The sequence below is a fragment of the Pinus tabuliformis genome, chromosome J (genome assembly GCF_031772625.1).
Source record: "Pinus tabuliformis cultivar Carrire ecotype Pingquan chromosome J, CPIR1, whole genome shotgun sequence".
In the NCBI taxonomy this organism is placed as follows: domain Eukaryota; kingdom Viridiplantae; phylum Streptophyta; class Pinopsida; order Pinales; family Pinaceae; genus Pinus; species Pinus tabuliformis.
Genome location: NC_142295.1, coordinates 485,025,420 through 485,043,015, shown reverse-complemented (window position 1 = coordinate 485,043,015; position 17,596 = coordinate 485,025,420). Strand labels below are relative to the sequence as shown.

The window sequence follows — 17,596 nt, the reverse complement described above, 5'->3', positions numbered from 1 at the left end:
AGCCAAGTATGGGAGAATGTCTTCAACCCTCAAGTCCTAGTAGAATAACTTGTTGATATCAACATTTGTATGTACTTACCAAAAAGTGTGAACAAAAAGGGTCCTTGATAAGCATGTGTAGAATAAACGTTTGTATAAGCATTGGAGGATAGTCCATAAGGCTTATGAAATTGTATGCAATGGGAAGTTGAAAGCTGCTCAAAAGCTAGAGGGAGCTAAGGAGAAACCCTCCCCACCTAATTTTTGTATAAAGCAATAAATTCCAGTAATGAGATTCACTGGTGATCAATAAAAGGTTTGAGATGATATGATGGCATCTTATAATGGATCAATGTCAAATTTTTTAGGGACAATGATTGGTTCCATGACTATCATAGGATAATTTGCACATGACAAGTTTGTTGAGTTAGCAAAGGGTGTCAATCAAATTTGCAAACCCTAGGAGTCTAGAAGGATATGACTTGTATTGAAATATTGGTCCTAAGGGTTTGTGAAACCATAGAATGAGACCTAGAATGCTGAATGCTAGTGGAGGTTTGTACTTGGTTCATCTTCTTGTTAGCATGAAGATGTCTTAACTTGCAGTTAAGCCTTTGGTGAGGCTAGATAACTCGAGGATGAAGAAACTCTAGCAAGGAAGGAAGGAAAAACAACATGCATGAGTAGTTGATGATGGGGACAAGGATGAACATTTCTAGCTTGATGAGATGGCAGATGGATTCTAGTGATTTTTGCAAAGAAGGCACAAATTAAGAGGGATTTGACAATTCCCTACAATCCTCAGATCAAAAGATAAGTACTTCGTATTTTCTTTCTTCTTGATTGATTATTACTTTATTTTGGACAACCTCTTGTCTTTGTATCTTTTTGCTTGGTTATAATTGTTTCTTACATGACCTCCTAATGAGGTTTGCAGGTACATCGTGAAGGCTGCCAAGTCTCTGGCAGCAGATGGAAGCATCGGGAAGAACGAAGCAAAGTTTGTGGTAAGAGGATTCTCCCAAGGATTGAGCATTAACTCAACTAGAGTGATTTGTGTTTAAGAGGGAGAAATTGTACTGACATCTAGAACTGTGCCAGATGATTGTAAGAGCTCCTAGTTCAGAGGGACTAGGTAGGCCAACAAGTTTAAACTTTAAAGGATGCCATGATGAAGGACATTGTGAGTGAGACTTGAGGGGAAGTCAGTGGTGACTTCCAAGTGGGATTTACATGATCAAGCACACAATGGATGGCAACATAAAGAAGTACAAAGCGAGAATTGTGGCAAGAAGGTTCTCCCAAAATGAGGGACTACGAGGAGACATTTACTCCGGTTTTTAGGTACACTTCTGTTAGAATTATTATTTCTATTGTTTTTTCATGGATTGAAGGTTGCAGCTGATGGATGTAAAGACCACTTTCCTCAATAGAGTGATTGAGGGAGAAATGTACATAGAACGACCTCAGGGCTTGAAGGTACATGAGAAGGAGTCTCATGTCTGTAAATTGGCAAAAGCTTTGTACAAACTCGAGCATGGATATCTAATGAGTCTTGGTTGATCTAGTTATTATATGATGTAACAGCCTCGAAATAAAAACATGTAATTAATTAGATTAATCATGCGATTTATAATCAACACGCAATTTATCAACTAATTAACATCAAATTTCAGAAATATGAGTAGAGACAACTTACCTGTAGTGGTGATGTTTCTCACTTGTGATTTTGGGGTTGAACGCTAGTTGAATTCTACTAACTGCAACAAAGTCTTGGGGACGACTCTCCACCCAACCGTAGGCTCAATTGCACAAAATCTTGCTACAACTGGCCACCCCCGAGCCCTCAATCAACGTACTACTACCAGTGGTTCCTTTGTCTTGTATAGCTCTTGAGGGCTATGGGACCATCTTGAGGAGGCCAAGTGCCTGATATTGAAGGTTAGGGGCCTAGTATTTTATTGGGATGCCGAAGCCTGGTAGGGGTGTAAGGACTTCAATGCCTGGGGTTGTGCGCCTTAGTGAGTTGTGGAGGGAGTGGGCCAACCTTGCGAGATGCCCGGAGACATTGAGCACTGTACCAGATGCCTGCCTTGGGGCAGATGAGGTCTGAGTCAGGCGTGAGCCTTGGGGCCAGCCTTGGACTAAGAAACAGACCGAGGAGGTTTATGCCTTGTTCCGAAAGTGGGAAAAATGACAGGGATTCCTTGGGATTTCCCGGGTGTTGTGAAACTTTCGATGCCTACTGGTTATACTAGTTTAGCAAAGGGTGTCGACAAATATGAAGTAAATAAATAACAAAATAAAATGTTAAATAATTCAACTTAACTTCGGCACAAAGTTCTTTAAAGTGGGGGAGTATGTAATGTCCCTTAATAATAAATAATAAATAATAATAATAATAATAATAAATAATAAATAATATAATATAATATTAAAATACAAGAAAATAAATAATAAACAATAAATAAAAAATAGTAATAGTAAATAAATAATAAATAATAATAAAATAATAAATAACAATACTAAAGCTCTAAATAAATATAAATAAAAAAAACAGAAAAAATAGTAAAAATCAGTAAAGCTATAAAAAAGTAAAAACAAAAGAAATAAAACAAGAAAGCAGTAAAAATCAGTAAAGCTATAAAAAAGTAAAAACAAAAGAAATAAAACAAGAACGCAGTAAAAATCAGTAAAGCTATCAAAAAGTAAAAACAAAAGAAATAAAACAAGAAAGCAGTAAAATTGCATGTTGACACATGGAGTGTGTGCATGTGGTTCCCCTTCCAATGTTTTCTCTATTTAATAGATGGTGAGGAAGATGAGAGGCATTCCATCATTCCATGATTCCATCATCCATTCTTTTGGGAGAATAGTGTTGTGAGACAAAGGATTCCCTAGCAGTAGTACGTTGATTGAGGGCTCGGGGGTGGCCAGTTGTAGCAAGATTTTGTGCAATTGAGCCTACGGTTGGGTGGAGAGTTGTCCCCAAGACTTCGTTGCAGTTAGCACAATTCAATTAGCGTTCAACCCTGAAATCACAAGTAAGAAACATCATTGCTACAGGTAAGTTGTCTCTACTCATATTTATGAAATTTGATGTTAATTAGTTGATAAATTGCGTGTTGATTATAAATCGCACGATTAATCTAATTAATTACATGTTTTTATTTCGGGGCTGTTACATATGACTTGTTATTGACGGAAGCAGAAGGACTCACGTGATAGAGGGAGCAGCAGTGGCAAGAGGATTCGCTTTTGTGATAAAGGGAGCAGTCAAACTTGCTTCAGTGTCAGAGGAGTTGACCTTTGAGTTCGAGATAAAGGATCTAGATTTGATGCATTACTTCCTTGGTCAAGGGAAGTATACTATTGAGATCCTTCAGATGATAGAATGCAAGATTGCCAGATTAGATGGTCACAGTATGCCTTCTATGAAGTGGACCACGCCAAACAGTAAGATATGCTTTAGTGAATAGGAAACAACAGTGGCAGAGGGACCAACTAGGATTGCCACAACAGAATCTATTTTGAAAGGAGCACCCAGTTAGGGTGACAGGAATGCAGCTTCAGTGATGGATCCACTGAAGGAAGCCAATCATTTTATGGTTGAGTTGAGGCATGTGACACAACATGTGTTGAGGTATTGACACAATGCAATTGGATATGGATTGAGATATGTCTAAAAAGATGAAGTACAACTGCAGGGATATATAGATTCAAATTGAGTAGAGAGTGCACAAGACAGGGAGAGCACGTCAGGATGTTGCTTCGGTTTAGGTTTTGTTATGATATCCTAGATGAGTAGGAAGCAGACATCTGTTGCACTCAGCATTGCGGAGCCTGAGTATATTGCAGCTAGTTTGGCGAGTTGAGAAGTAATATCGCTTCAGAAGTTGCTCTTAGGATTGTTTGATCAAGTGCTGGAGACGATCGTGATGGCAAATTGAAGCATTGAGATCAAGTACCACGACATGGTACAAAATAGAGCAATATGGCTCCAGAAAAGTAGGTTGTTGACATTCTTATAAAGCCTCTATCCCAGGATGGAGTTTGTTTACTTCAGGGACAAGCTGGGAGTGGTTGAGAATGCTTCCCTTAGTTTGAGGGAGTGTTGATGTTGTAGCATCAAGGGTAGACATTCTCTCTAGGTCAGGATATTGACAGGTCAAGGGTATTGACTACAGGCTATGTAATGTGGCCAGGGAGAATGGCCCAGAGAACATCAAGGCCTAGAGTGCTCCCCTCTTAATTTATGGTATGTTCTATGCTTAGTGCAGTTTACTTTGATTTCTTCTTATTAGCCACTGTTTAACAATCACATAAACATAAAGTAAAATGCTGATAAAACATTAATAGATCGACAGAAAACAAGCCAAGACAAGAGACACAAGATATGGCGGCTAGCGAGGGACAAACCCTAATGCGAGGAAACCCTTTGATCAATTCTTCTTTAATCTTCAATAGTTCAGTAGAGAGAAATAGTACAAATTCATAAATTTGCAATTTTATGACAGCAGCAACAAACCCTAAATCAACAAAGTCAAATCTAGTCAAATAGCCCCAGATTGACCTCTAGTCAACCTTGAAGAACTCGGTCTTCAACAACAAACTTTGACAGCCCAAAATAACCCTTGGTCAACAGTCAAAGATCAGTAGCTTGCGGTCAACCCTAACTAGTCAACGCTGGTCAACACTTTGGTCAACGCTGGTCAATGCAACACCCAAACAGCATGTGTAGGTCAACGCTTGGTCAACGCTTCATTTAGCAGCCCAACACTTGGTCAACGCAGCCCTAGAAAAGTCAACGCTGCCCTAAACAAAAAATGCGTCCTTCCTCTTGCATGTGTGAGAGAAGCTGCTCCTTCGCTGGCCCAATGAGGTGAGGAGAGAGAAGATGAGTGTTGAGATGATGATGAAATGAGGCACAATGTCTCCTTGCTTTATATGCAACATTGAGGTAAAACTGGGGGTGTGCCACACACTTTATCTTGCTGGCCGACCTTGACAAATTGTCAAGTATATACAAATAAATTCATATCTCCATAAATACATGTCAGAATTGGATGATCGTTAGATTAATCCTACACCTCTCAACGAGAGGAATCAAGGAAAAATATCAGTTGCCATAAATAAGATGACCCACATGGAGTTTGGCCTTAGTTGCCAATTTTAACACTCCCTCTCAACTAGGGAGAACTCCATCTGCTAATTCGTCTGACCGTCGGTACTATCTCTACCATCAAATGCACTGCCCTGCACTGCTCGGCTCTGCTTTACTTTGCTGAACTATGAAGAAGAAGAAATGATCGAGGATGTATCATACCATCCTCCACTGACCTGAAGTTAGTCCCAGAGAGTGTGTCATACCACTCTCACTGATCCCAGATCAATGGAGGTCATCCTAGCATAGGGAGTACGATAGATACAACGATGCGTCCATCGATAGTACTACTATGGTCCCTAACCCCATTTCCCTGCTCATTGATCAGATGAGAGGTACTTCCCATGAGTCCCAGATTGCATGGGTAGGATGCCTCGACATGAGAACTAATCATCCTGTCCCTAAGTCGCCATGGGGTATCACAGGGGAAGGTTGAACCTTTCACCCTGTACATAGCGCACCACTAGGGGAGGGTGAGTCGCCCTGTGGTCGCATGTCGCTCCAAGAAGTACCCCAAGCCCCCTGGAGCTCCCAGAGCTCAATGTATGCATCATACACGACCCTCATAAGAGGGTCTCTCAACAACACCAAGTCGTTCTCGGAAAGTCAAGAATTTGACCTTTCCTAGGGGCTTCGTCAAAATGTCGGTGACTTGCTCATTTGTACCGATATGTTGGAGCTTTATTGCTCCCCTTTACACCATATCTCGGATACAGTGGTACCTGATATCGATATGCTTGGAGTGATCATGAAATACGAGATTCTTTGATAAATGAATCTCGCTCTGGTTGTCACACAGGATCACAGTAGTATCCAATGTAAATCCAAACAACTCATTGAAGAGCTTCCACAACTAGACCGCCTCACAAGAGGCCATACTCGCAGCAATGTACTCTGCCTCAGCGGTGCTCAAAGCTACCGACTTCTGCTTCCTGCTCATCCAGGATATCGAGGCAGATCCCAAAGAGAAACAACACCCAAAAGTGCTCTTTCGGTCCACCACACTGCCTGCCCAATCAACATCGGTATATCCATGTAGTCTCACATCTTCGACAGTGTATCTCAACCCATGAGTGATTGTGCCACGAAGGTATCTCAACAGATTCTTGGCACCAATCCAATGTGTGTGGTGAGGCTCAACCATATGTTGACTCAACGTGTTGACTGCAAAACATATATCCAGACGGGAGTTCACCAAGAACATCAATGCTCCGATGAGTTGACGATACTCGGTAGCATTTTGTAAAACAAGTCTGACAGCACTACCGCTTAACTTCTTGAAGTCAAGCTCCATCGGGGTAGTCACGGGCTTGCAGTCCACCATACCGAATCTCTCCAATATCTTGACCACATATTTTCCTTGCGATAGGAAAATCTCCATTGGCTTTTGCCATATTTCTAGTCCTAGGAAATAGTGCATCAGTCCCAGGTCCTTCATCTCAAACTCAGAAGCCAACTCCCTCTTACATTTGTGAATGAGAGGGTCTGCACCTGTTAGAAAGAGGTCGTCAACGTACAACACCAGTATGAGAGGTTTGTCATCTTCAACCTTAAAGTAAAGGTTAGGGTCGGCTTCACTCCTAGTGAATCCCAGCTTCATCAAGTAGCTATCGATCCTTTCATACCACGCTTGGGGTGCTTGCTTCAGCCTATAGAGGGCTTTCTTCAACCTGCGCACGTGAGATTCCCGATCATGAATCTCAAATCCTTCGAGTTGTTCCACGTAGACTTCCTCTTTGATCGAACCATGCAAGAACGCGGTCTTGACATCCATATGATGTAGGTTCCATCCTTGCAAAGCAGCAAGGGCTATGATCTAGCGAATGGTGGTATATCGAGCAACAAGTGCAAATATCTCGTCATAGTCTATACCTTCCTTCTGAGAGAAGCCACGAGCGACAAAACGAGCCTTATACTTTTCAACACTTCCATCAGCTCCATGCTTTATCTTGTAAAGCCATTTCGAAGTGACAACTGCTTGTCGTGGGGTCTGGGGACCACATCCCAGACATCGTTCTTCATGGTGGACTCATATTCCTCAGTCATAGCATCCTTCCATACTTGATGCTTGACAACTTCTGTGAATGATGAAGGCTCATTTTGAATGATCGTGCTCATGATGGTCAAGTATCCCTGATACTTGGCCGACTTCTTACTTTCACGGAAAGTCCCTCTGGGTGCAATGTGTCCTTTGGCATCATTAAGTGCCTCCCTGAGCCATGAAGGCCTCTTCCTAGAAGAGGAAGGTTCTTGCGGAGGGGGATCAATAGGATCCATAGGTTCTTCTACATCGGGAATCGTCTCATCTTCCTTTTCCTCTGGTTTCCCGGTGACAACTCCAGATTTCCTCAATATGGGAAGATTGTCAACTTTTCTAAGAGCCATATCTTCGTCAAAGGTGACATCATGGCTAATCTCAACATCCCTTTGACCAGTCACATAGATTCTATAGCCCTTAGTATTTTCGCTATAGCCCACGAAGATTCCTATCTTTCCACATGCACCTAATTTATTCCTTTTCTCTTTCGGCACATGAAAATATACAAGACTTCCAAAAATTCTAAAATGAGATACGCCAGGTTTCTTACCAGTGAACATTTCTTCGGGAGTCTTGGAACCCAATGCTTGATGAGGGCATCGGTTTTGCACATATATGACAGTATTCGCAGCTTCGGCCCATAGAAACTTCAAAAGCCTTTGATCATGGAGCATAGCACAAACAACTTCCACAATCGTATGATTCTTCCTTTCCGCCACACCATTTTGCTCAGGAGTATATGGTGTTGTGGTCTCCCTCTTAATGCCAGCCTCTTCGCAAAAGTCATGGAACTCATTGGATTCATACTCAGCCCCATTATCAGTCCTTAAGATTCTGATCCTCTTTTTGGTTTGATTCTTGATCAAGGCTTTGAAGTGGCGAAACCAGGAGAACAATTCATCCTTCTTTTTCAAGAAGTATATCCAAGTCTTGCGAGAATAATCATCAGTAAAAGTGAGGTAATATAAATATCCTCCCAAGGAATTCAAAGGCATCATACCAGATATGTCGGAGTGAACCAACTGCAATATATCCGAGGTCTTGCTCTAGCATAAGGGGAATGGTCCCCTTTTGAGCTTTCCTTTGGCACATCCAGGACATACACCTTCTTGCTCTAATTTGAACTCGGGCATCCTGGTCACCATTTGTCTCACATCTGGTAGAGCTTTATAATGAAGGTGGGCAAACCTTTGGTGCCATAGTTCAGACTGAAGAGATGTGTCACAAGTCATGACACCCAACGGACTTCCTCCGACATGACATAAAGAGTCAACCCTAAACCCAAGAGTGAAAGCATATTTGAAATTCTTTTTCCATACACGAACCTTGCCATCGATGAAGGCCACCTTGTAGCCTTTGTCTTCCATTTCCGAAAGGGACACCAGGTTCTTTTTGAGATCAGGTACATATAGGACTTCTTGCAAATGAATTGTATTGCCCTGATTCAATTGTAGAGAGACATTCCCTACACCTTTCATGGGATATTTGGAGTTGTCCCCAAGAACAATTTCCAGGTTGGTCTCCTTCTTTATCAGATTAGAGAGAGCTTCTTTGTAACCAGTGAAGTGCCTTGAGGCACCACTATCAATAAGCCAATTTCCCGCGAGTCCGGGGGAGTAGTAGTAGAGAGGGCCGCTGTTAGATAATATTCATCTCGCTTATTGTTAACAACGTTAGGTTCATACTTGGAGTTTCTTGCCTTCTCGGAGGGTTGACCATTTCCCTTGATTTCCGTCATTCCTTTTTCCTTTGCCATTGAACCTGCCCTTCCTTTGATTGTTGTTGGAATTTCCTCGGGAGTGATTTTGATCATCGTCATGAGATGAGTCCTTTCTATCAGGGCACTCCCTCGCATAGTGGCCAATTTTGTTGCAAATGTAACATCTACCTTTTCTTGCACCTTTCAGTTCGGCCTTTCACTTAGATTTTTCCCCAGAATTATTTCTCCTTTTAGCATGAGAGGAGAATGTAGTGGGATTGCCTCTAAGTGCAGGCATTTCCTGCTCTTCCATCCTTGTTTCTTCTTGAATGCATCTCGCCATCAGTTCCTCAAATCCTGGGATTACATTATTGCTGAGAAGAGTGGTTCTGAATATATATCATTCAGATGGGAGCCCTTTGAGAGTTGTGATGGTTAGTTCCTTGTCACAAACAACTTCCCCAATTGATAGGAGATCATTCTTAATCTCGGTGATACTTAAGAAGTATGCTTGCATGCTCTCATCTTTTCCCTTCATAATTTCCTTCAACTTATTTCTAAGGAACAAAACTTGATTTGCATCATTAACTTTAAATAAGCTTACCAGTTTATTGTAGATTTCCTTGGAGGTGGTCAGCTCAGAAACATAAGCCACCAGGTGTTTGTCGATAGAGTCCCAGATGATCTTCTTTGCTTTGACTTCTCCCTTGGTCTACTTGTTCCTAGCAGTGGCAGATGCATTTGATGGAGGTTCAACGATTCTGCCTCTCACATGGTCCAACACTTCCTGCTCTTCTAATGTCAGATCGAGAGACATCTTCCATCCGTGATAGTCAGACTTCTCACGGAGCTTGTCTTCAGCGGGGAAGTGTGATGAGGACCGCATGAAGTCTTTGAGATTGCTTCAGCGACCTTCAGTGATTGCTCTTGCTCTTGCTCTTGCTTGGGCTTTGTCTTCACCTTAGCTTCGGTACCATGTTAATTTATGGTATGTTCTATGCTTAGTGCAGTTTACTTCGATTTCTTCTTATTAGCCACTGTTTAGCAATCACATAAACATAAAGTAAAATGCTAATAGAACATTAATAGATCAACAGAAAACAAGCCAAGACAAGAGACACAAGATGTGGCGGCTAGCGAGGGACAAACCTTAATGCGGGGAAACCCTTTGATCAATTCTTCTTTAATCTTCAATAGTTCAACAGAGAGAAATAGTACAAATTCAAAAATTTGTAATTTTATGCCAGCAACAGCAAACCCTAAGTCAATAAAGTCAAATCTAGTCAAACAACCCCAAATTGACCTCTAGTCAACCTTGAAGAACTCGGTCTTCAACAACAAACTTCAACAGCCCAAAACAACCCTTGGTCAATGGTCAAAACAACAGTCAAAGATCAGCAGTTTGCAGTCAGCCCTAACTAGTCAACGCTTTGGTCAACGCAACACCCAAACAGCATGCGCAGGTCAGCCCTTGGTCAATGCTTCATTTAGCAGCCCAACACTTGGTCAACGCAACCCTAGAAAAGTCAACGTTGCCCTAAAATCAGTCAACGCTGCCCTAAACAGAAAATGCGTCCTTCCTCTTGCACGTGTGAGAGAAGCTGCTCCTTCGCTGGCCCAATGAGATGAGGAGAGAGAAGATGAGTGTTGAGATGATGATGAAATGAGGCACAATGTCTCCTTGCTTTATATGCAATGTTGAGGTAAAGTTGGGGGTGTGCCACACACTTTATCTTGTTGGCCGACCTTGACAAATTGTCAAGTATATACAAATAAATTCATATCTCCATAAATACATGTCGGAATCGGATGATCGTTAGATCAATCCTACACCTCTCGACGAGAGGAATCAAGGAAAAATATCAGCTGCCATAAATAAGATGACCCACACAGAGTTTGGCCCTAGTTGCCAATTTTAACATCCCCCGGTCAGAAGGTTCTGACCATATTGCCAAGAGGTACTTGGCTAGTGGGTAGAGTGAGTGCCTTTAGCTTCGAGAAAGTGTTTTACCATTGAATTGGCATGCAGGAATGGTAATTGGCCCAGGGTTTCACCATTTTTGGTCACAGGTATTGACCCTGCTCCAAGTGATGGCTGGATCAACTGCCCTCTTTTTTGTTGCTTAAATTGCACTCCCACTCCCAAATGGATAGTGCTAGATGATTTCCTTAGGAATGGAAGAGGATCCACGTTCGTGGTTTTCCTATATGTTGCTATCACCATTGCCACATCAACATTGGTCTCTTTTTCTAAATCCCTTCATTTGGATGCACTTACTCCTCGACATGCTCCAAAACCACAAGATGTGCCCAATAAATGGCCCTTAACTCAAAAGTAGGTGCCCTTGAATTCGCTACGGCAAAAACTACATGTCCAAAGAACATTCCCTTCTCCCTTTAACATGCTCTTGGGCCCTTGATGTCTTCTAACATACTTCCACAATGGATACATTTGTTCATAGTCCGTCATCTTGCTAAAACAATGTTTTGTTCAACATTTGAAATTGTTATTGCAACCCCACTTCCAACATATGGAACAATAGTAAACCCTGATGAAAATGAAGGAGGGAGACTACCTCAGTTGGGGCATTCCTCCCTTTCCTTTGCCCTTTTCCAGCTGCCCTTGATGAATGAGCCATGCTTTCTGTGATATGATGAAAAAATGGATTGTTGTAGGAAAAATCTTGAAAAATGGTGGACAAATCCACTTCCCAACACTTAGAATTGCTTCTATCACTGCTTAATTTCCCTTACTCCAAAACCTCTGAGAGCTCCAAACTTGTGACTGAAATGAGTTAGAATGAGGCAGAAAATCGGTTTTAATAGGCTGCTTTTTTTTTTGGAAACATGTTTGAATTTCAGGACATGATTAGTGCACGTATTGAACATGTGTTCCCTGACATGTGTCATACTCGTGTTGTGTTTGACACATTAAATATGTGACACGGGATTATTGTGGGGGGGGAATGTGTCAGGTAACTTATAGAGATATGTATGCTTACATGTACTTGTGCATATAAATATATGAACATATTATCTACACCTACATGCGCATAGATGGATGTACATGTAATTTTGTGTGTGTATATCTTTAGATATAATTAATTTGCTAACACGCCCATGTATATATCAAGTGCTTACAAATGTGCATGTGACTTTAGATAGTGCTCATTCATGTATCTATATACACACACAAACACATTTGTGCATGTATACAAAAGATGTTCTTATGCAATACATTAACACTTCCTTTGTGTGTGTGTGAGAGAGAGAGAGGTTATTTCAGATAGGTGATAAAGTAACAAGTCTATTTGGCACTTTTGAATTCCTTTGTAAGGTTTGTCTCCCATTATCTAAGTCATAAGCAATAATATATAGATTTAAATTCATGTTTAAAATGTTTGAAATATTTCTCTCCCACTTGTCCTTTGTTTCTTAGGAGTATCCCAAGGGTTTTCTACTCATTTTGGTTTCCAAAACTTTTTTGAGTAGGAGACAAAGGGTGGACGAGAGTTTCGTGTGATTTTGACTTTTGTTCTCTAGTAATCTTGGGGCAGCTATTTCCTAAGTGTTATGAACATGGTTTTTGATTTGTGTTAGAGATGACCCTATTGACTTTTTTTTATTTACATGTTGATATCCCTTTAATTTTATATTTCCTTTTTTTTGTAAAATTGTCAACAATATATTTCTTTGATTCTGTTATGGCATTGCACTGTGGAGGAAGAAGCAAAAGAGAGAGAAGTTTTAAGTTTTCATCCATTAGATGATTAGGTATTATATATTTTCTATCTTTTTGTGGCATTACAGTGTGGAGGAGGAAGCGCAAGAGGGAGAAGTCTTATAGTTTTCATCTATCCTGATGGGTGAGTTAATATGATATGAAGCATGTAAAATGGTTTGATGTCATTCTATACTAGTCACAACACTTATAAATTTCTTGGAGTTTTCTTTGATTCTGACATTATATCTATTTAACCTGGTGTAGGAATTGTGCCATGTGGCGGTGCTTTAGAGTTGAGTGTAATTGGAGCGGTATCACAATGGTGCAATTATAGACTTATCTATGTCATTACTTCCTTAATTATATAATTATAATTTTTCCTTTGGAGATTTATTTTGTGTTGTTCTTTCTTTCTACCAATCTTTATCCTTTTATTTTCTTAGTATCTAGTATTTTATTAAAATATTTTCTTGTGTTGTAGGGCACACCGATGTTTTTAGGACCTTCAATGCCTGAATTGAACACCTTATCATATAAGAATACTACATCAAACATTGAAGATAGGGATATAAGAAATTTCACAGAGGAAGATCTGAAATTGGAGCAAATTTCTAGTAAGTTAAGTGCCTTAAAAAATATTCTACTTGTGACGTTTCCATATAGTTTGAGATAGTTCATATGTTGTCAATCTCTTAATGGTATATGGGTGTGTAGAAATACATAAGTCAATGTGATAACAATATGAGTAAATGAGATAAGCAAGATTATTATGGTTTCCTTGTCGATGCAGATGCATTGGTTGCTCAGTGCATCGACACTTGTCAAGGGTGATCCCCTTGTTAAACTTGGCATCTTCTCAACTATCAATATGAATTTTTTTCTTTTTTCTTTTCTCTAAAGGGCTCTTTGCTTTTCCTTCACCTACGTATTCTTGTAAGTCCAATTGTCCTTACTTCCATGGCATTCAATTTTTTCTAAAACTCCTTTTATAAAGAGCTACTTAACTTAAGTTTCTTCTTAAATTTAATGGTTTCTTTCTCTTATTTATGGATTTTGGCAAGATCACTAAGTTCAACGGATGTACTCATTGAACATTGAAAAATGTTTATGATTGCACCATATATTTTGTGAAGTTGATTCATCATTCTTTTCAAGATCCCCAATGTATCTTTTTGATTTATTTGGCTACAATATACATATTCTTCTTAAATCATGCTTTATGAGAGGGAAATTGAGTCATGTCACCATTCTTTTCAAGATGCCCAATATATCTTTTCGATTTATTTTGCTACAATGTACATCTTCTTCTTAAATTATTCTCTGCTCTATGAGAGGGCTCCCCTCTTCCAAAGTTTGGCTCTGTTGACCCTGCCGCCTACACCTACCAACAAGTTAGTGAGAAAAGCCTTCAACCCACAACGTGTGGTTGCTGGCAGGGAACTTAGAGAAGGGGTTGTCACACCCAAAAATTAGTAATTAACTTGGAAATGTAAAAGAAAAGAAGTGTTAAACCAAGACATCAATATGCAATTAGACTTAAAGCATGAAAATAAAGCATTTGTTTGAAATGATTATAATACTTGTTTTTGGAATAGACTTTGCATATGAAAACTCAAACCATCAAGAGACAAGTAAAGTAAATGTAATGGGAAATGCTCTTGGTTAATTTTATTAATTATCTCTACAACAAGATTACAATTTAACTCTTCAATTCTTAGACCTCACCCTCGCCCAAAGATATGGATCTCACAGTGAAGATTCAATAGAGGAGTAGAGAATTCCTAAAATGTCTACTTCAACCAACTTATGTTGGAGGTAAAATTTTAATGAGGCCGGGGGCCTTCCTACACTAAAATACCTAGATGAAATGCAAATTGTGTTAATTCCCCAAATTAAAATAATGATACATGCAAATGCTTCAAAGAAATTGATTTGCAATGCTTGAAAATGAATTAGTGTTGAACATAAGTTGCAATTATAACTTCAATTGGAGGAATAAAATTAGCTTACAAGTGTTGCATGTGTTTCATCAATGAATTAAAATGATACAAGTAATTTGCTTGAAAGTAAAATTTGTTTAAAATAGACAATGACAATAAATTGCTCCAATATTCAAGATAACAATGTAACATAAAATTGAAGCATGTATTCAAGTGCTCATGAAACAATTTACCAAGGTAAATGGAAACGAATCAAAGTTTGTTAAGAATATAAAATGCTTGCATGTAAAAGATGAATTGCTCAAAGTAAAGTGTAAGCTTGTAGCTTCAAGCAATAATGAGACAGAAAATGCAAAACTCAAATGAAATTGTAACAAACTTTAACTTAATGAAATGTGATAGTGAGATTGTGTTAATTCCCAATTAAAAGATGCGTGTAAGTGAATGAAGTATGAAAGCCTAAACCATGCAAATGTCAATCCACCCAAGAGAAGCCTCCCTCTAAATGGGGAGATAGGATACCATGGGAGAAATCCCAAGCTCCCACAAACAAATTAGATATTTTATTAATATTACAATGAGAAGAGGGCCCTTCAAAGTCCTCAACTAAACTTCAAGGAGAGTCCTCACAATAATTGCTTGAAACTTGGACACTAGACCTCCTTTCTTGAGAATGTAGTGACAAGATCTCACAAAACTTATGCAAGGGAAACAAGGTGTGAGTTTCCTCCAAATGCCCATGACTTAGAGAGGAAAATGGGCAACACTCTAATGAACTCGACTTGGCCAAAATAAGCCTCAAAAGAGCTCACGACATCCTTGGAAATCGAACCCCCAACATTTGCCAAAGGTCTCGCAAACACTTGTTAGATGTTGCGGGAGGTTGCTCTTCAAAATCTACCACATAAGAGTTAGCAAACAATCCAAACAATCACTGCAAAATAAGTTAAGTATTAGTGAAAAAATCAACAAGATAAAATGTATATGTACAATTATAATTTACAAAAGGCTAAGCTAAAGAGTGAGAGTAAACTTTCGTCTTTTCTTAGTTATCTTCAAACTCTTAGATAGCAAATGAAAAAGATGAAGTACAATGCTTTTTAAAAGAGATTTAAATTTAGAAGTGCTCGACTTGTGTACAAGCTATGTGCCAAAGCCCTTGCAAAACCATTTTGTCAGATAAGACTATGAAGACTCAAAGAACAAATGAGAGCTCTTTTAAGAATGTATCAAGAGTGGGTTGGTCTCTCCAAAGACTTCCCTTCACGCTTGATTATGTGATCCCAACAAGATGTTCCCTTTACAAAACTTCAATCAAGAATTAATTCCATATAGATCTAGCAATAAACAATGATAATAAACTCTAGAGATTTATTTAAAACCAACTAGAGCATTCTATACCTAGAGCATACTTCTAAAGTCAATGCAAAATAGCTCTACATTAACAAATCTACAAGAGCATATGGAAACAAATTAGATCAAAGCACGAGTAAAAAGAATTATACCAATGATCAACAATTCATCACACTTCCAAAGAAGGAACACCTCATGAATGAAACCCCAAAGTATTTATTGATACTTTTGAAAGTGTACAAGGCACCAACACTTCGCAAGCACAATAGCAAGTAACAATATTATGCAAATGAGAGCTCAAGGCTCTATTATATAAAACTATGGGAGCTAATTCCAATGTAGGAGTGATTAAACAAGTGGCATGAGGTGACAATCCTAAAGAGAATTTGTTGAATGGAGTTCCAATGCCAAGTGTAAAAATCGAATTTTGGCAAGTGGACATAATTTTCTTCTTCCCTTATGTGCTAAATTCGAATTTTATAATGGAATGACAAGTGTATATGGGTGGTAACCCATGTGGGGACAATTTTCCACAAAAATATCCACCAAATATTCTCCCAAATCCTCCCAAATGTGCATTAACTTCACAAATTCGAATTTCCAAGTAAACAACTTTCTCATTTAATGCAAAAAATTCGATTTTATTTGAGCACATGTCATTTCTTTGATTTTAGGAGTCCACATCACCTTGGGACTTCACTTTAACTCCCCTATAATTTTCCACCTCATTTCCACAACATTTAGCATATGTAGATATTTTTTTTTTTCCATTTATTTAATTTTTGGCTTAATTAATTATCAGATTTCCCACTAAACTTAGGAAAAGTGGGTTTTGAGGGTTCAAAACACATTTTTAGCCCTTCAAAGTGTGTCATAGTAGAAATTTGAGGGTGAAAGGTGCAAATTTCATTACTAATACACCATACAACTTCTTTAGACATCACTTATTACATTATGAGGACAATTTTATTAACAAGTTCCGCAGTGCGGAAAATCTAATAAATTTATAAATGACTACCTAGACCTAACCAAATTCCATGATTTTTTTTGTGTGATCTAGTATGATAATATACATCAACTCTAGACACTAAGATGTGTTAGGGGCTTAACCTTCAAACCGTCACCCCGACTTTGGGGTAAAAAGTGAGTGAAAAAACCCAGAAAATTATCTGTCTCTGAAAAAGAAGGGATAATTAACTAGATAAAAAACACTCCAAGGTGTACTCGTTTTCTGATCGAGTCCCAACATCCTAGGCCTGTTATATACCCAAAACTCCTAATTAGTAGTATCACTTATTACAATTTCCTGTAGGGTGTGGAATTTGGGTACAAGAAAGATGATGAGAAGATAGAAGTAGAGTTAAAAAACTCTGTCGACTGATGATATCTAATGGTACAAGTGTTATCTGCATCATCCTTGGGCATGGAGTCTTCATATAATCATCAGGTGCCACTCCAGTGGTCAACATGCTCCATCTTCATTGAACATTTACAATTTCTCAACTTCTTCTCTTAATTGATATCCAATCTAGTTTCTTCCATTCATTTTGTTCCTCACTAAGGAAATTATGACAATTGTACCTCTAAAAAATCTGATGTTTTCTTTCTATGTATACTTTAACTTGGATCATTCTTACCACTTCATTACGTGATTCCTATAACTAGGGCATGTGAGCACTATCACCTATGGATTAATGAG

At 39.0% G+C, this 17,596-nt stretch overlaps 1 protein-coding gene across 5 annotated transcripts in view; it reads left to right on the top strand.

Moving 5' to 3' along the window:
• The window catches only part of LOC149227906 (primase homolog protein-like), a 282,014-nt gene that overhangs the window by 21,797 nt on the left and 242,621 nt on the right, over window positions 1–17,596 (top strand). For 4 of the 5 annotated variants that reach the window (XM_089377966.1, XM_089377965.1, XM_089377967.1 and 1 more), the window contains exons 3-5: window positions 12,691–12,746; window positions 12,869–12,926; window positions 13,086–13,218. The exons of the other annotated variant lie outside the window; for it this stretch is intronic. In XM_089377966.1, the coding sequence (XP_089234092.1) occupies window positions 12,691–12,746; window positions 12,869–12,926; window positions 13,086–13,218 (247 nt within the window). The remainder of the gene's footprint in view (window positions 1–12,690; window positions 12,747–12,868; window positions 12,927–13,085; window positions 13,219–17,596) is intronic. 5 annotated transcript variants of the gene reach the window in all.